The sequence below is a fragment of the Heloderma suspectum genome, chromosome 2, assembly GCF_057233095.1.
Source record: "Heloderma suspectum isolate Gila_16-S chromosome 2, 16-S_ref, whole genome shotgun sequence".
NCBI lineage: Eukaryota > Metazoa > Chordata > Lepidosauria > Squamata > Helodermatidae > Heloderma > Heloderma suspectum.
Window position 1 is genome coordinate 242,217,850 of NC_139459.1, and position 20,390 is coordinate 242,238,239.

Genomic DNA, 20,390 nt, shown 5'->3' on the forward strand with positions numbered 1-20,390 from the left:
CATAAGTGATCCTGAAAAGCAGAATAACATTAATATGCAAAGCCTGAGAGCAAATTGCATAGAATATAATAAAAGAGTCAGAAGCAAACTAATTATTTTTAGGCTGTCTTTAAAGGTAAAACCCTCCCAAGGCAGCATCCATAATAAAAGAAACAATGCAAAAGAGTAAAAAGCCATAAAAACAGCAATTTCAAATAAAATCAGCTAGGGCCATCTCAAGGTATTTTGGTGCCCCAGGCAAGATACAACTTTGGCATGCACACACCCCTTGCTTGAGGCAATGGCTTCCCTTGCATACCCATCACGGCAGCTTGGAAACCAGCAGCCCAAAAATACAATTAAGAAAAGGCCAACAAGAACAAGCGGGTTTTTAGAGCTTTCCAAGAAGGCTTGCAAAGAAGAGGCCTGAAGAACCCCTGATGGAAGCTCAATAAAATGCAATATGTGTTATATACAGTGCGCAGTGTCTGTTGGCCATCTAGTTTTCCATTGCTGTGTCCAAGACTGTTACCATGAGGGGACTTGCGTTAACAGAAGCACATCTGAAATGTGTTGGTTGATTTAAGTTAACAGTCCCTGTCTCCATACTGGGATAAACAAGCTTCTAGAGAGAGAAATGGGCATTTTCTTTTTAAAAGTGTATTTGCTATTTAATAATTTCTGCTGTTGAAACAGTTGCATGTCCTTAGCCTATTGGTAGTGTAAAACATGGGAAATTATGGAAACTTTTATTCTAGGCTAGTCATGACTGCTGTTGTTGGTTTTAGTATTATCTCTACTCTTTTGAGTAAAAATGGACACCTGTTTTAAAGAAACTACTCAGATAGAGGATCCTCGAGTACAATGGCGGCGGGAGCAGGAACACATGCTGAAGGACTACCTTGTATTGGCACAAGAAGCACTGACTGCTCAGAAGGAAATCTATCAGGTCAAACAACAGAGGCTTGAACTGGCCCAGCAGGAATACCAACAACTTCATGATGTTTGGGAACACAAGCTCGGATCTCAGACAAGCTGTGAGTATTTGAAAGGTTGTTGTTATACATCTTTGTTCTAGTTATATTGCAAAGTGCTCCTTATCTTTGTTCATTCTCTAAGTCCACCTTCAGCCTCCATAACCTGCTTTTGTTACCCTTTGCGAGCACAGTATTAACACAATACTATGCAACAGCAGTGCTGTGGGCAATTTAATTCTTCCCTTCACATTACCCCTAGTGCAGCATTTCTGTGCTGTCTAAGGATTTTCCCAGAACAGTGGAGACAGAGACTGCTAGCCTGTCACAGAGGCTGAATCCAACAGCAGCGAACTAAGCGTCTGATCCTGTCTTTTATACCAGCTGCCCCTTAGACCATAGGATCAGTGTCTAGAACTACAGAGCTGAAACAGACCTTGGAGGTCATCTAGTCCAGCCCTCTGCTCAATGCATGATCTGCAGTGCAAAATGCAACTGGAAAACAGATCCTTCTCAATTAATCTGCATGCTTAAAATGTTATACGATCATTGCAAGGATGGGTGCCTTAGCCTTCCCTTGCATAGCTGAGCTGTAGTTTGGATTTGTTTGTCTTGCCTTCTGAAGCTTAAAGTTTAGAACTACTCTGTAGTTATGGGCCACAATCCACAAAACTAATTTATCCATGAGTAAGAGAACTGCATGAGCAACTGGAGTTTCCTTCTCAGTTTTCATTGGAGTAGCTCCCACTATCAAGACTCAAAATGCTTCTTTGTTTTTAAAAGTGACTTGCCTGTTTGATAGTGCAGTAAGAACTGACAAAGAAGAGCCAACTGTATCTCATTTCCCTTATTCAAGCACTTGAGTGAGTTTGGACAATAGCCATAAACTACAGCACATAATGTGTGCATGCATGCATATAAAAATACTCTATATTGAGACTCTTAACTGACATTAGTATTTGCAAACAAGGTTTATTAATATAATCTACCACAATGACTTTTGTCACTAGCAGACATTTTAAAAAATACTGAACTAATTACAGCAAGGGTGGGGAATGTGCGGCCCTTCAGATGTTGTAGGGCTGCAATTCTCATCAGCTGTGGCCAGCATAACCAATGGTGAGGGATTATGGGAGTTTAAAAATATCTGGAGGGCCACACATTCCACATCCTGAACTACAGAGATCATTTTTAAAAGGAAAAGCAAGGGGTGGGAGATCTCCACTTTATTCTAAAACGTTGACATTGTATATTAAGATATGCTTTTTATTGAAATCACTAAAGATTATGCTCCTTTCCATTCCTTTCTTCCACTCCTTTCTCTGAGAACTGTTAAATATCCAACCAAAAATTTTGTGTTTAGAGCCTCCTCAAATGCTTACACAGTAAATAGTGTGTTTTGTATTGTATGATGTCCCATTTCTTCCTTGATGCACTTTTAAACTTCGTTTGTTTTCCCTTTACTGTAGTAGTTTCCAGTTCGTCATCGAGCTCAAAATATGATCCAGAAATTCTTAAAGCTGAAATTGCTACCACAAAATCTAGGGTAAGAAAAAAAAATGGAGTTTGATTGATTTCTTGTAAGTTGCAATACGTTTAGTAATAAAGTAGTTACAGAGACAGCTGTTATATGATCTGGTACTTTCCTTAGAAGGAAACAGGCCTTTTAAAGGTAAAATGTCCTTAAAGGAAAGAAATGTTTTAGAGGCTGACTTCATAATTTTATTTAATATTTATTTGACATCACAGTAACTGCTGTACCTAGCACAAGAGGTCATCCACAGCTTCATAAGCCACTGTTTATGAAGCCAGGGATGAGTGCTATGACCACACGCTCTTCTACATTCACATGTATTAATTTAATGTTTTTTCAGAGGATGTCTAGTGTTAAATATTGGCTACATTAGAACATCACGCTAAACTGTGGTTTAGTGAGAAGTGGATGAGCCTAGCTTCCTGCCAGGTTTGTGTGATTCCCAAGCTTGTTTTGTTTAAGCTAACCATTGTTAGTATGACATGACAAGCTGTGGTCACTGATGCGTCACTGAACCTTTAGTGTGATGTCTAAATCCAGCTGCTGTCTTACAGCGCAATGCCTACTCAGAATTCAGTCCCACTGAATTCAAGGAGGCTTACTAACCCTAAGTGGCATGGATATCGTTATACTAAAATGATTTTCTATGGAAGTCCAGAAATGTTTAAATATGTCTTGAAAGGTTTATAATGTTCTGAATACAGTAATGGAAAACATTGGTTAAAGTAACAAAGCACTTCACTTTTTCACATTTCTACAGGTAAATAAACTCAAGAGAGAAGTTGCTCACATGAGACAGGAACTCCAGTATAAGGAACTTGGTTTCCAAACACTGAAGAAGTAAGTTAATGATCAGTCGTCCTTTACTTTCTAGCAAAGAATATATTCTTAGCTTCTAATTGAATAATGTAGTTGTTTATTGTGTATTGCAAAAGAATCCATGTTAAAGGCAAAATGCAAGTGCAATATTAATAGAATACCCTGTTTGAGCAAATCCAAAGGCAAAAAGCCTGGAAAAGAGACCCTAGCCTTGGAGGTTAACTTTTGGATCCATTATCTTTGACATTATAAATGGATGTACTTCATTCAGCCTGAATACCAAACATAATATATAGAACAACGCATGCATCCTGTCTTCATGACGTTGTCATTTGCATGTGCTGATTTTAGTACAACTTTTCAGTGCTGTTATGTTTGACCCCACCTGTCCATGGTGGTGGTGGTTTAATATTCATATAGGGAAAAACTCTGTATTGCAAGAAACTGCGAAACAGTCATTTTTTTCATCAGTATACATATAATAATAAGAGGTCAATAATTATTTAGAGCTCAATTGTGTACATGTACACAACCTTTCTCGCACATTTCTACACAAGATTACTCAATAACGTAGTGACACTACGTCTGCCAGTCTTATGCATGTATGTTTGTACTGAGTTAAATGTGAAGGTCCCAAAAGTAGGAACTTACATCTAATAAACATGCATAGGACCAGCTGTAGGTGGTGATGATAACCTGTCAAAACAAGAATTGATTTGAGCCCCTTTTAATAAAAAGGTATCACTTTCCAAAAACTGCTATGTAAGAAAACTTCACATTTTCCATTCAATATGTTTGGGACAGAGAAATCCTATTGATGGCGTTTTTGAGCAAGGCACTGCAAGTTCCTTGTGATTAGATTGTATTATGTCTTGTCTAAAGTTTCTTCCAGTTAATAACTGTTTATTTCCTGTTTTATACATTATCTTGAAGAATTGATATGAAAATGTCTGATACCCAAGGTGGATATAAGCTTGATGAGGCACAAGCCATCTTAAGTGAAATGAAAGCTATCAAGAAGGCCATAACTTCAGGAGAGCAAGAAAAGCAAGATCTCATTCAGGTATGGAATCAACTTGGTGAATGCTTGTGCTAGGCAGATCTTAAACTACCATTGCAGCACTTCTGAGATTCTACAGCTGCAAAGAGAGGAATGTTTGTATTGAACTGGTACATAAAATCAATACCAGTTCATCGGTTAAAAATTGAACCAATCTGCTTGCACTTGTCTTTCCATAACTAAGATAACAGTCTCTTTCCTATCCCTGCACCTCTCTAAAAGAAACCTATTACATAAAAAGGTGTGAAGGAGATTTGATTTTAAAAGTCAACGTCTTTTTCATATTGATGCGAGGGACTGAATTTTCAGGTATATATCAGTGTATCAATCAAGTCATCAGGGCAGCAAGAAGGCAACTTTGCATTTGTCTTGTTTCAGAGTCTTGCCAGGCTAAAAGCCAGTTTTGTGACAGACAGAGGATCACATTCAGACTTGTGGGCCAGCAGCACATCCTCGGAAGGCTCCAGCCTCTCATTACCTAGGCAGTATCTGGATGCTGGTTCCCAAACAGATGTTTCGGGAAATGTATGTAAAATCTAAAATATTGTTGTCTGAGTCACCATTGTCTTTTTATCCATTCCAAGCTTATTTAAGGATGCTCTGTAGTAACCTGACATATTTGCACCAGCCTCATATAGACATTTCTGGAACAGATTTTACAGCATATTTCTGTGTCCCTTAGATACGAAGTTAGCAATGTAAAAACAACTCCAACTTGTGTTATTTCTTAGCCTTTGAATGCTCATGTTGAACTTTGGCTCTGACACATGTTGTTAACATATCTACTTTACACAGGGGAAAGTGTGCTAGCATACTTTGACTTTACATTTTTTTTCTTTAGTTTATTCTGAGCAGTAATAATCCATTGGCTGAAAAGGTGAGACTGCGCCTACAATATGAAGAGGCTAAGCGAAGGTAATTGGAGTTTTCTTTATCGCTACTGACAATTCAAAAAGCACTAGATCCATAGTGTAAACAATAGCATTTTTGTGTGAGAACAAATCTGTTGAAAAAAGTACACATTTAGATCATGAGTGAATTTGTTTGTTTACCGGCAGGCCTTGTTTATGCTGTCGAGAATGTTCTTTGTTTCCTTTTCATGAGGTTTTGTTGGCTGCACACAATTAACTGTAAATTAATGTGTTCTTGTGTCAAAATAACCGTGAGGCTTATAGATGATGCTATATACTTGTTTTATTGCTGTTGTGATATTCTGTGTGTGTTTAATATTGTGTTACACTGTTAAGGCTGGTGGCCAGTTTAACTCTAATGTTGACAATTTACTGTGTAGGAAACAAGCCATTGCCATTGTTTATTTTGCTGTAGAATTAGGACCATCTTGCAGCCCTAAATTGAGATATTCAATAGGACTGTATTACAATAATCACTTAAGGACTGTAAATAAGACAGTGGGGTGTGGTTGGCAACCCTTGGGCCTTTGTCTGGTCTTCTGGAGCTCCATGATACCACCACTACCCTTTCTCCTCTCTTCCCCACTCCCTACAAATGGTAGTTCTTTTCATATACAACTTCCAGAATACAACCCTGTCTTACAGTCTCTGAGGGCAGGGCCTTTTTCTTCCTACCTTTAGAGATCGTTGTATCTCTTTCTCTGGAAGAAAGTGCTCAAAAAGAGATTAGGGATTTTTCAGGTACCCCAAGCAACCAAGAGAGTGGCTGTTTTGTATTCTTGGATAAAAGTGCACACTTTCCTCTAGACTCTTCAGTAGCTTTTATCTTTATCACGAAAAGTCCTAACATTTTTTTTTATTTATTTACAATATTTATATACTTCTTGTTGTTCAGTCGTTCAGTCGTGTCCGACTCTTCATGACCCCATGGACCATAGCACGCCAGGCCTTCCTGTCCTGCGCTCTCTCCCGGAGCGTGCTCAAGTTCATATTCATTGCATCCGTGATGCTATCTAGCCATCTCATCCTCTGCCGTCCCCTTCTCCTTTTGCCTTCAGTCTTTCCCAGCATCAGGGTCTTTTCCAGGGAGTTTTCTCTTCGCATTAGGTGGCCAAAATATTGGAGCTTCAGCTTCATTATCTGTCCTTCCAATGAGCACTCAGGGTTGATTTCCTTTAGGATGGACTGATTGGACCTCCTTGCAGTCCAGGGGACTCGTAAGAGTCTTCTCCAGCACCACAGTTCGAAAGCATCAATTCTTCGGCGCTCAGCCTTCCTTATAGTCCAGCTCTCACAGCCATACATTACTACTGGGAAAACCATAGCTTTGATTAGACGGACCTTTGTCGGCAAGGTGATGTCTCTGCTTCTTACTATGCTGTCTAGGTTGGCCATAGCTTTCCTCCCAAGGAGCAAGCGTCTTTTAATTTCATGGCTACAGTCACCGTCTGCGGTGATCTTGGAGCCCAAGAAAGTAAAATCTGTCACTGCTTCCATTTCTTCCCCTTCTATATGCCAGGAAGTGATGGGGCCAGATGCCATGATCTTTGTTTTTTTAATGTTGAGTTTCAAACCAGCTTTTGCACTCTCCTCTTTCACCCTCAACAAGAGGCTCTTTAGATCCTCTTCGCTTTCTGCCATTAGGGTGGTATCGTCTGCATATCGGAGGTTATTGATAATTCTCCCAGCAATCTTAATTCCAACCTCTGATTCATCCAACCCGGCATTTCTCATGATGTACTCTGCATATAAGTTAAATAAGCAGGGTGACAATATGCAGCCTTGTCGTACTCCTTTCCCAATGTTGAACCAATCGGTTGTTCCATGTCTGGTTCTTACTGTTGCTTCTTGACCCTCGTACAGGTTGCTCAGGAGACAGGTAAGGTGGTCTGGTACTCCCATCACTTTAAGAATTTGCCACAGTTTGTTGTGATCCACACAATCAAAGGCTTTAGCGTAGTCAATGAAGCAGAAATAGACGTTTTTCTGGAATTCTCTTGCTTTCTCCATGATGCAGCGAATGTTGGCGATTTGATCTCTAGTTCCTCTGCCTCTTCGAAACCCAGCTTGTACTTCCGGTAGTTCTCGGTTCGCATACTGCTGAAGCCTAGCTTGTAGGATTTTGAGCATCACCTTGCTGGCATGTGAAATGAGCGCAATTGTGCGGTAGTTTGAACACTCTTTGGCGTTGCCCTTCTTTGGAATTGGAATGTAAACTGACCTTTTCCAGTCTTGTGGCCACTGTTGAGTGTTCCAGATTTGTTGGCATATTGAATGCAGCACTTTAACAGCATCATCTTTTAGGATTTTAAATAGCTCGGCTGGAATACTGTCATCTCCGCTAGCTTTGTTGTTACTAATGCTTCCTAATGCCCACTTGACTTCACTCTCTAGGATGTCCGGCTCAAGTTCAGTGACCGCACTATCATGGCTATCAGGGACATTCAGATCTTTCCTGTATAGTTCTTCTGTGTATTCTTGCCACCTCTTCTTAATCTCATCTGCTTCTGTTAGGTCCCTGCCTTCTTTGTCCTTTATCATGCCCGTCTTTGCACAAAACGTTCCTTTGAGATCTCCAATTTTCTTGAAGAGATCTCTAGTCTTTCCCATTCTGTTGTTTTCCTCGATTTCTTTGCATTGTTCATTTAAGAAGGCCTTCTTGTCTCTCCTTGCTATTCTCTGGAACTCTGCATTCAGTTGGGTATATCTTCCCCTTTCTCCCTTGCTTTTCGCTTCCCTTCTTTCCTCAGCTACTTGTAAAGCCTCATCAGACAGCCACTTGGCTTTCTTGCATTTCTTTTTCTTTGGGATGGATTTCGTTGCTGCCTTCTAAACAATGTTACGGACCTCCATCCATAGTTCCTCAGGCACTCTGTCTATCAGGTCTAATCCCTGAAATCTATTCCTCACCTCCACTGTATATTCATCAGGGATATGATTTAGGTCATACCTGAATGGTTTAGTGGTTTTCCCGACGTTCTTCAATTTAAGCCGAAATTTTGCAAGAAGCAGCTCATGATCTGAGCCACAGTCAGCTCCAGGTGTTGTTTTTACTGACTGTATGGAGCTTCTCCATCTTTGGCTGCAAAGGACATAATCAATCTGATTTCGATATTGACCATCTGGTGATGTCCATGTGTCGAGTCGCCTCTTGTGCTGTTGGAAAAGAGTGTTTGCTATGATCAGCATGTTCTCTTGGCAAAACTCTATTAGCTTTTGTCCTGCTTCATTTTGTACACCAAGGCCATGCCTGCCTGTTATCCCGGTGATTTCTTGACTTCCTACTTTAGCATTCCAATCCCCTATGATGAAGAGGACATCTTTTTTGGGTGTTAGTTCTAGAAGGTTTTGTAGGTCTTCATAGAACCGATCAACCTCAGCTTCTTCGGCCTCAGTGGTTGGGGCATAGACTTGAATTACTGTGATGTTGAATGGTTTGCCTTGGATTCGTACTGAGATGATTCTATCGTTTTTAAGATTGTACCCCAGTACTGCTTTTCCCACCCTTTTGTTGACTATGAGTGCTACTCCATTTCTTCTAAGGGATTCTTGCCCACAATAGTAGATATGATGGTTACCTGAATTAAATTCGCCCATGCCTGTCCATTTTAGTTCGCTGATTCCCAAGATGTCGATGTTCAATCTTGCCATCTCATGTTTGACCACCTCCAGCTTACCTTGATTCATTGATCTGACATTCCAGGTTCCTAAACAATATTGTTCTTTACAGCATCGGATTTTCTTTTCACCACCAGACACATCCACAGCTGAGTGTCCTTTCGGGTTTGGCCCAGCCGCTTCACTCTTTCTGGCGCTACTTGGAAATACCCTCTGCTCTTCCCCAGTAGCATATTGGACACCTTCCGACCTGAGGGGCTCATCTTCCGGCGTCATCTCTTTTAGCCTTGTGATACGTTCCATGGGGTTTTCTTGGCAAGAATACTGGAGTGGGTTGCCATTTCCTTCTCCAGTGGACCACATTTTGTCAGAACTCTCTGCCATGACCTGTCCGTCTTGGGTGGCCCTGCACGGCATAGCTTATGGCTTCACTGAGTTACGCAAGCCCCTTCGCCACAACAAGGCAGTGATCCATGAAGGGGATTTATATACTGCTCCACATCAATGATTTCAGAGAAGTGTTTTATTCTTCACAAGATGAAGAATAAAACCCCATTGAAAATGATTTAAACTTTTTAAAAGAACAGATTCTGAACATAATAAACAGCAGCTGGTCACTCAGAGAAAGCCTCTTGAAATAACATCTTCAGGAGGCACCAAAAGCAACACAGTGTTGGAGCCTGCCTGACCACCAAAGGCAGGGAACTCCAAAGAAAGGGGGCCGCTACACTGAAGGCTGTCTTCCTGGTGGACTCCAACCAGGCTATAGGTCCACGTGGAACCACCAGGAGCAAGCCCTCAGATGACCTCAGTGACCAGGCAGGTTGGTAAAGAAGAAGGTGCTCTCTCAGGTATCCTGGTCCCAAGTTGTTTAGAGCTTTATACACTAGTACTAATACCTTAAACCTGGCCCAGTAGCAAATAGGCAGCCAGTGCAGTTCCCTCAGCAAAGGAGTTACATGCTGAAAAGGGGAAGCTCCTGGCAACAGCTGAGCTGCTGTGTTCTGCACTAGCTCCAACTTCCGGACCAGCTTCAAGGGCAGCCCCACATAAAGCGCATTGCAGTAATCCAGTCTTGAGGTTACTAATGCCTGAACCACTGTGGCCAAGCTATCCCTATCCAGGAGAGGCTGTAGCTGTCAAACCAGCCAAAGCTGATAAAAGGCACTCCAAGCTGCAGCAGCCACTTGGGCCTCCAGCAGCAATGATGGATCTAGAAGTACCCCCAGACTACGAACCTGATCTTTCAGAGGGAGTGCAGCCCCATCCAGAGCAGGCAATGCGCCTATCTTCCAGACTCAGGAGCCACTCACCCACTTCCATCTTGCCAGGATTCAGCTTCACTTTATTGGCCCTCATCTAGCCCATTACTGAGTTTAGACACTGATCACCGACTTGCACAGCCTCTCCTGATTCAGATGTCGCAGGGAGATAGAGCTGTGTGTCATCAGCATACTTATGGCATTTAGCTCCAAATCCCCTAATGGCCAACATTGGGGAAAAGATGGTGCCTTGCAGCACCCCACAGCTCAATTACCAAGGGGCCGAGGAATAGTCACCCAATGTTACTCTCTGAAATTGGCCCCGTAGGTAGGACTGGAAACACTGTAACACGATGCCTCCGATACCCATCCCACAGAGGATACCATGGTTGATGGTATCAAAAGCCAAAGAGAAATCGAGCAGAATGAACAGGGTTGCACTCCCCCTGTTCCTCTCTCAGTGGATAATACAGTATTGGATTCCTGTTATAGTATACCTGAGGCAGGTACAGTTTCTGAGGCTACAACAGCCAAACATTTTGGTACAATATCAACACCATGAGGTTCCTAATATGACTGACATAGTTAGGACATATGTGAAAAATAGCATTTAAAAACTATTACTTAGAGAATAATATCCATTTTTTAATGATCTCAGTACGAATCCAAGGCAAACCATTCAACATCACAGTAATTCAAGTCTATGCCCCAACCACTGAGGCCGAAGAAGCTGAGGTTGATCGGTTCTATGAAGACCTACAACACCTTCTAGAACTAACACCAAAAAAAGATGTCCTTTTCATCATAGGGGATTGGAATGCCAAAGTAGGAAGTCAAGAAATCACTGGGATAACAGGCAAGCATGGCCTTGGTGTACAAAATGAAGCAGGACAAAGGCTAATCGAGTTTTGCCAAGAGAACACGCTGATCATAGCAAACACTCTTTTCCAACAGCACAAGAGGCGACTCGACACATGGACATCACCAGATGGTCAATATCGAAATCAGATTGATTATGTCCTTTGCAGCCAAAGATGGAGAAGCTCTATGCAGTCAGTAAAAAAAAGACCTGGAGCTGACTATGGCTCAGATCATGAGATTCTTGTTGCAAAATTTCGGCTTCAATTGAAGAACGTAGGGAAAACCACTAAACCATTCAGGTATGACCTCAATCATATCCCTTCTGAATATACAGTGGAGGTGAGGAATAAATTTAAGGGATTAGACCTGATAGACAGAGTGCCTGAGGAACTATGGACGGAGGTCCGTAACATTGTTCAGGAGGCAGCAACTCAATCCATCCCAAAGAAAAAGAAATGCAAGAAAGCCAAGTGGCTGTCTGATGAGGCTTTACAAGTAGCTGAGGAAAAAAGGGAAGCGAAAAGCAAGGGAGAAAGGGGAAGATATACCCAACTGAATGCAGAGTTCCAGAGAATAGCAAGGAGAGACAAGAAGGCCTTCTTAAATGAACAATGCAAAGAAATCGAGGAAAACAACAGAATGGGAAAGACTAGAGATCTCTTCAAGAAAATTGGAGATCTCAAAGGAACGTTTTGTGCAAAGACGGGCATGATAAAGGACAAAGAAGGCAGGGACCTAACAGAAGCAGATGAGATTAAGAAGAGGTGGCAAGAATACACAGAAGAACTATACAGGAAAGATCTGAATGTCCCTGATAGCCATGATAGTGCGGTCACTGAACTTGAGCCGGACATCCTAGAGAGTGAAGTCAAGTGGGCATTAGGAAGCATTAGTAACAACAAAGCTAGCGGAGATGACAGTATTCCAGCCGAGCTATTTAAAATCCTAAAAGATGATGCTGTTAAAGTGCTGCACTCTATATGCCAACACATTTGGAACACTCAACAATGGCCACAAGACTGGAAAAGGTCACTTTACATTCCAGTTCCAAAGTAAGGCAATGCCAAAGAGTGTTCAAACTACCGTACAGTTGCGCTCATTTCACATGCCAGCAAGGCTATGCTCAAAATCCTACAAGCTAGGCTTCAGCAGCATGTGAACCGAGAACTACCGGAAGTACAAGCTGGATTTCAAAGAGGCAGAGGAACTAGAGATCAAATCGCCAACATTGGCTGGATCATGGAGAAAGCAAGAGAATTCCAGAAAAATGTCTATTTCTGCTTCACTGACTACGCTAAAGCCTTTGATTGTGTGTATCACAACAAACTGTGGCAAATTCTGAAAGAGATGGGAGTACCAGACCACCTTACCTGTCTCCTGAGCAACCTGTACGAGGGTCAAGAAGCAACAGTAAGAACCAGACATGGAACAACCGATTGGTTCAACATTGGGAAAGGAGTACAACAAGGTTGCATATTGTCGCCCTGCTTATTTAACTTATATGCAGAGTAAATCATGAGAAATGCCAGGTTGGATGAATCACAGGTCGGAATTAAGATTGCTGGGAGAATTATCAACAACCTCAGCTACGCAGACGATACCACCCTAATGGCAGAAAGCGAAGAGGATCTAAAGAGCCTCTTGTTGAGGGTGAAAGTGGAGAATGCAAAAGCTGGTTTGAAACTCAACATTAAAAAAACTCAGATCATGGCATCTGGCCCCATCACTTCCTGGCATATAGAAGGGGAAGAAATGGAAGCAGGGACAGATTTTGTTTTCTTGGGCTCCAAGATCACCGCAGATGGTGACTGTAGCCATGAAATTAAAAGACGCTTGCTCCTTGGGAGGAAAACTATGGCCAACCTAGACAGCAAAGGAAGAAGCAGAGACATCACCTTGCCGACAAAGGTTCGTATAATCAAAGCTATGGTTTTCCCAGTAGTAATGCATGGCTGTGAGAGCTGGACTATAAGGAAGGCTGAGCGCCGAAGAATTGATGCTTTCGAACTGTGGTGCTGGAGAAGACTCTTACGAGTCTCCTGGACTGCAAGGAGGTCAAATCAGTCCATCCTAAAGGAAATCAACCCTGAGTGCTCATTGGAAGGACAGATACTGAAGCTGAAGCACAAATATTTTGGCCCCCTAATGCGAAGAGAAAACTCCCTGGAAAAGACCCTGATGCTGGGAAAGATTGCAGGCAGAAGAAGAAGGGGACGGCAGAGGATGAGATGGCTAGATAGCATCACCGATGCAATGAATACGAACTTGAGCACGCTCCAGGAGAGAGCGGAGGACAGGAAGGCCTGGCGTGCTACGGTCCATGGGGTCACGAAGAGTCGGACACGACTTAATGACTAAACAATCCATTTTTGGTCCTCAGAAGGACCCCCATGGTGGTATACAATGATCTGGTTTGCACATAATGGCAATTTGTGAGTTGTTTAACCCATGGATTGCCAGGTTACAGTGGGAGTGAGTGAGTGCTCGCTGCTTCCACTTTACATCCTTTTTGGGAAACAACCTAGGAACTATGGCTTATTGTTGGTTTAAAATTCTGGGTTATTTAATCCTCAACAACCCAGAGTTCTGGGTTCACATGTCATGACAACCATCCAGGAATGGGGTGTTCCTCAGTTATTTCCCAAACCAGATGTAAAGTGTAAGCGGCAAGAACAGGGGAGACAGCACACTTGCTCGCTCTGGTGCTTCCTGGTAAAATAAATCTGTACATTACATCATATCAGGAGTGGAGGCCCAAACCAGCTTTCAGGGGCTTCCCTGATGGATATATCCCTTTCCCCAACCACTAATCATTTGGTGGTTTCCCGGCTTTTGTGCAGTTTTATCCCCATTTGAAAAGATTGGCATGACCCTCCCAGGGCTTAATTACTGGCAGGAAGGCATTTAAGCTACACTGTACAGGTATGTTTTGTATGTTTGGCCCTAACCCCTTTGCCTAGCCATGTCCACCATTGGAATGCAGTCCCTGAGAGGTTCTCTGAAATGGAAGTTGGCCCTTCAGCTAAAAGAAGTTCCCCATCCCTGCAATGTATGAATGATGTAACTAAAATTCTTAGTCGGTGTATGCAGATTAGGTAGAATCACACCTTTGATCCAGGTAATTTGTAAAGTGTGAACTAATGGGGAAAAATCCATGTATGACTTCTAAGAAGGTTTGTTTAGTTTTATAAGCAGTACAGTGTAAAATGCATATAATTCTGTGTTATTTTGAAGATGGAAAAATGGCAGAATATTATGAACAAACCTGACCTTTTACCATTAGTGTGCTGATAGTAGAAGTTATCAAATTACAACTGACCAATCCTCTTAGAATGTACTTTTTACTAATGCATGGAGGAATTCACAGATTATAAACCAATGCCATTGCTAATTCATCACTGGAACACAATGTTGTGGTTAATCAGGCAGTTGAACATTAAAATGGCTGCAAAGAAGGCTTCAGTGCAGCTTGGATGGGTTTCTATTAATTATAGAATTTAAATTAATTAAGCAGCAGCTTCCCTGGTAGGGGAAACAAGCTCAATAATTTGAAAAAGTATCTTGAAAGATGGCTTCTGTATAAAGCACCAGCCAAAGCTTTACATGCCATCTTGTGTCAATAGATTAAGACACAATCTACATGAGTAGAGCTTAAACTGCAACCTTCAGTACCAAATTGTCCAGTATTATAGCTTGGAATAATTCGACCATTTTTATGTACTAATCTCCTCACAGTATTTCTCTAGTTGAAAAGTATCCTCTTAAAATGAGAGCTAATAGTATGCCTAATAGGAACATACAAAATTAATTGGTTTTCTTCCTCCTATAGAATAGCAAATTTAAAGATACAGTTGGCAAAACTGGATAGTGAAGCCTGGCCTGGTGTGCTAGATTCTGAACGAGACCGATTAATGTTAATCAATGAGAAGGAGGAACTTCTAAAGGAGATGAGGTTCATTAGCCCTAGAAAATGGACTCAGAGTGAAGTGGAAAGACTGGAGATGGAAAGAAAATGTCTAGAAGAAGATCTTCAGGCTGCAAGAGATACGCAGAGCAAAGCTTTAACAGAAAGGTAGAACCATTCAACATCTGGATCTTTTGTTTACCGTCGAAATAGGAAATGTTATTGGTGCTTTGTACTTTTCTTTATTTAAGTAGCAAAATGGTGGTTTCCCTCTATTCTTGTGAATTAGTAAATCTCTTGCAGACTAAATAATGTAATTCCATATGACATTGTAGGGGAAGTCTAGATACTGACAGGGGAGCAGGCCTCTTGCTTTTAGCACTGAACTAAGATTCCAGAGTCTTCGCCCCACATGATTCACTTTCCCAGGCAGGGTCTTGGACAACACAACACAGGTCACTGGAAGAATCTTTCCTGGCTGCCCACCCCTCTGGTTGAAAATGTGACCTTGTGAGCAGCACATGCTCCCTTGTCTTCCTTGAAGCCCCATGAGGTCTTGCCAGACAAAGGAGTATATATACCTCACCACAGGATCCAGGCTGCTGCTCTCAGCTGTTCCTCAATCATTTGAGATGTGGGTAGTTTACCCAATTGCTGGAACAAGAGATTTTCAACATTGACCCACGCTGCTCAGGTGTGGTTCAGTTGGGCACCATTCTGCTTGAAGCACTTTAGCCATCAGGAGTCCCTTGCTTGCTCAATCCCCCTATATGGAGGCAATTCCCAGATGTATATTGATAAAGTGTTACAATGTTAGAAACATGAAGAATTCCTATTGTTTATTATGTGATTCAAGTTATTTGCCTCTTCTATGAAAAATCTGTGTCCATAAGCAAGGATACAGCCCAAGAGTTATATTGCAGTCCAGGTTCACAGTTTGCAACTGAATGGCCACCTCTCTCCTTCTTTTTCTCCCCAGCACCAACTTCTTTGTAAACCTTTCGGTTAGATATGATCTCTTCTGTATTACTTGAGACACATGACTTACAAAACAACATGTGTATGTATTTTTTCATGTGATGATCTGTAGCAAATAGTATAAACTGTTCAAAATCTTTGAGGTGATGTGAAAGCTGTTTTAAATAGCCCTAACAATGACACACCATGAACGTGCAAGTCACATCATTGCATTCGTTGAATGTTGAACATTTGTGTATGAACTCATCTCACTCTTGGAATCCAACCCTTTTATTTCAGTGCCAGTTCGCATGATTGTGTGGCAACTGAATCCATGGCAAATTTGATAGCAGTTTCACTATTGGCACCTTAGCTAGTCCTTGCTATTTCTGAACCCAGTTTCAGATGTTGTGCAGTGGCATGCATGCTTTCTCTGTTTATGAAGCATGAAAATATCAACAATTTGCTGTGGATTCAGTGCTCACTGTCAGTAGCCTTTGTTCTCCCGTGTGAAATAGAGATTAAATTGCCCTTGTGAGATAATTTTAATAATTTAAAACAATTGATCTATTGGGTTTGTAGTGGTGAGATCCTAGTCAGCTTGCAAGCCTCAATCTGTGAGGAGGATAGGAAAAGAGAGAGGGGGGACGGATAGGTGGAGAAAGAGAGACCCATAACAGCATGAGAGAGAAATGGCTATCCGGAGAGACAACAATAGTATGAATGTGCATGAGACAGGACAGAAGCTGGAGTTTGCTTACTGATGCAGGGGAAAGGAGGGAGAGAAATAGGAGACTTGGAGTTCACCAGCTAAAATATTGGTTTTGGCACTCTAAAAATATCAGTGGTGCTATGCTTGAATCCTGTAGATACCAATGACATCTTCCTGATATTAATTCCAAGACTGAAACATAACAATATGAAACTGTGGGAAAACCTGTACTTTCATGGTGAACATATCCATAAAGTTGCTGTCTTCAGAGTACATGTAATATGGACATGGAAATGCTGGTTTGAGGCTTTATTGTGCTGCCTTACTTTAATATTTAGCCAAAAGCAATATGTGACAGTTACAAAGAGACATTAGATTTGTAGCTATATTTAAATTTTAAATGCTTCTTTAAATGTTATCCCCATAGGAACTGAAGTTTTGGGAGGAATTCAGTTTGAGAACTAGACTATCAAGCATGTAAAAGCTGCCACATCTCCCACTCTGTCCCCTGTAATTCTGTTGGCTGCTAAAAGAGAAGTATAGCTGGTTCCTGGATATAGCAAGACTGCATCACCATTTCAGCTGTATTGTTAGTCCCATGGGAAAATGCAGTAGTAACAGGGTAGAAAAACCTCCATGTAACTTGTTTTTTTAGACCTGTTGTGTAGGTGGATATTGCTTAGAGTCTGTAATGATGTTTCTGACAGTCAGGCTCTTCTCACTAAAAATGAATTGAACATACTGTCCTTTATTTTTTGTATGTGGTTTTTTAGGCTTCTTCCTGTGCATAATTAACAGTCATCCCACACAAATGAACTAAAGGCATTTCTGTGGGATTTAAAAACGTCAAACATCTGAAATATTCCAGAATCCTGAGTCTCAGGTCATATGTGATATTTATTCATCACTTGCTGCAGTCCAGCTCTTTGACTGCCTTGTCTAGATAAGAAAAGGGGCGGGGAACACCTTCTCTTCTAAAATTAGTCCTTGCTGCTTGTGAAGGTGACACTGAGTAGTTACAGGCAGCCATTTTCTCACACATTCTGCCACATATCTTCATTTGTTCTATGGTAAAATCCTCCCTGTCAATTGGTATGTATACAGACAACCTAGCTATTCTGTGCTGAGGGATTACCACAGGATACTGTGGTCATTTGTATGGGCTCGCCATCATAATGTTCTGAGTGTCCACAAGCACAGGAAAAGAATCAAGTTGTTCTGTAGTGTCCATATGCCTTGGTATATTGCAGCCCTTGGGGGAATGCTTAGACTTCAGGGTTTTCAGGAGAATTATTTATTAATTTGGGTCACCTGGTTTCACCCAACACATTTTTAAGAGGAGGAGAAACAAAGTAGATCTGTGTGTCAGGAATGGTTATCACAGAGTTTCTCCTCAAAGAACAAAGAAAGGACCAAACCTTGTTAACAGTACTGCTAGGAATGCATTATTTCAGCTCCGTATGGAGTAGAAAATAAACTTAAATGCATTTTGTTTAGTAAGTGTATATTAGTTATACTCTCTATGAGTTGTAAAACTAAATTCAGAGAAGATGAAAGAGTTGGCTAACAAATTGTTGTTATTATTAAACCAACACTGATTAATGGATAACACAAAATTTAAAGCTTTCAGGCTTGCCTTCAGGACCAGAGACAGTGTTCCTCACTAAACTAAAATAATTGTGTACAGGATGTTACTCCCAGGTCACAAAATTCTTCTTTAAATATAAGACAACTTCCATAATTCATTTTCAAACTATGAGTCTAAGAACTCTAAAGGATACCCAAAATGAAGTGGCTAAGTGGAAACATTTGGGTTTTTGGTCCCACAGACCAGTTTGAAACAGAAATTCTGAGGAACACACTCTGTTCGTGTAAGGAACTTGCCATTGTGGAATCAGAAGTTCAGTCTGGGATCTTGCACTGCATCTGGCATGAACAGCTCTCTGCAAAAACTGAGTGTGCCCTAGATTGCAGTGCAATAATAAGGTCCTGTGTGCACACTCAGTTCATGCTAGAACATTCTCACCTTACCTATGGCAAGCACAAAGCTCAAGGTGACCCTGGTTCTGCTTTCACTCTGCAAAGAAACTAGTACTGTACAATAATGATAAATGCATACACGGTGGCTTTAATGCACCTTAGACATGACAAGCTTTTAACATTGATTCACAATTATTTTAATATATTTTCTTTAGACTTTGAAATGGTCTCACCTATTCTCTCATCCCAAGAATTAAGTATCCTCTTTCAAATATCTTTTGTCTCCACTCTGTTAGCATAGGGGAATGAGAGACAACCCTTTTGAAACACCTTCAAATATTCTTTTGCATCTCTGCCAGGTAACACTAATCTTGCTTATGTAACAGATCTGTTTGCCCCTGGATAGTTTGCATATCTTTTGCAAAGGCGAACAACATAGAGAAGGTCAGGTGCCTCCTGTACGCAAAATGTACAGTGATAGCAGTGCTTTTTTACAAAATGCCTTAAAGGTGTCTATGACCAACAAATTGTAGAGCTGAAGCCTGGCATCTAAAATATGATTCATGGTCTGCAAATGTGCAGAGGAATTGTGATTTTCAGAAATTAAAAACAAGACCAAACCATAGATTGATTGATTCTATAGACAACAGGGAAATTTATTTGGGTAAAATGCTTATTCTGATCCATTTAATATAAAATCTCTTGAGTTGCTCCATAATTGCCTTTAAATATTCTGTAGTAAGAAGCTTTTGCTATAAAGTTATATGAGAGACTGAGAACAAAATCCTGCATAGGCTACACACAGGGCTTTGGAATTTATACCCTGTTCATCTTCAGGGGTATTGTATTGGAAGTGCTGACTATTTCCTCTTAATTTAGTAGAGCTTTGAGTAGAATTTTAAAGTGTCATTTTTTGTATCTTCTCCAGATTGAAGTTAAATAGTAAAAGAAATCAGTTGGTTCGAGAACTGGAGGAAGCAACACGATTACTGGCAATGTTGCACATCCAATTGAAAAAGTAAGTTCTTCTATAGGTCTCTTACATGTGCTTTACATGAGTATCATGAGTATACTCCTACAATTGCATGAATATTATGAATATACACAATTTGCCCTATGGAAAAGATGTATCCAAAAGTTGAAGTCCAACAGAAATGCAAAGATCTCATGGGTGCATGGCCATGATACCATGACAAGGCAGCATGTTCTCTTCTGTAGAGTTTAGCTATCAACATTATGCGGCAAGGATCTTCAAGCCTCTGCCTAGTAGGTACTGTTATATGGAATATATATTTAATTTATTTTTAAACATACATGTTTTCCATGGCAGTTTACTGTCTCAACTATGCTTATGTGGCATACCTGGTTGACTAGTAGGGAAGCAACTTTGTTTTTGCTCACTCTGAAGTTAGTGTATGTTGAGAGCAGCAAATAGTCTGTGTGGCCTACAACTCTCAATGTGTCACTATGTCTTTACAGTACTATTTCCCTTTTTTTAAAAAAATATGAAAAAATTCCCTAGTCCTACAGTCATGTATCCTTTTATATCCTATTAGGTGGAAATTGTTTATGAAATTACACCAAGGCTTTTAAATGTTTTTATTCATTCATGCATGCATACATTATTTTAAAAACACACACTTCAATTACATTTTTCCATTAGCAATGGCTAAGGAAGGTTATAATCATATAATTAAAAAATATAAAAACAAACTGAAGCAGCAACAAAATCATATCCCAAGAAGCTCAGTGTAGACTATAGGCCAGAGGTGGGCAAGTTGTGGGTTTCCATATATTTTGGCCTACAACTCCCATCATC

General features: G+C 40.8%; 1 protein-coding gene across 1 annotated transcript in view; it reads left to right on the forward strand.

Annotated features, from left to right (window-relative positions):
- Window positions 1–20,390, forward strand: part of WWC1 (WW and C2 domain containing 1) — a 128,875-nt gene that overhangs the window by 75,141 nt on the left and 33,344 nt on the right. The window contains exons 3-10 of the mRNA XM_084838626.1: window positions 813–1,016; window positions 2,423–2,499; window positions 3,248–3,327; window positions 4,240–4,369; window positions 4,745–4,891; window positions 5,208–5,281; window positions 14,848–15,090; window positions 19,500–19,589. Of these exons, the coding sequence (XP_084694752.1) occupies window positions 813–1,016; window positions 2,423–2,499; window positions 3,248–3,327; window positions 4,240–4,369; window positions 4,745–4,891; window positions 5,208–5,281; window positions 14,848–15,090; window positions 19,500–19,589 (1,045 nt within the window). The remainder of the gene's footprint in view (window positions 1–812; window positions 1,017–2,422; window positions 2,500–3,247; window positions 3,328–4,239; window positions 4,370–4,744; window positions 4,892–5,207; window positions 5,282–14,847; window positions 15,091–19,499; window positions 19,590–20,390) is intronic.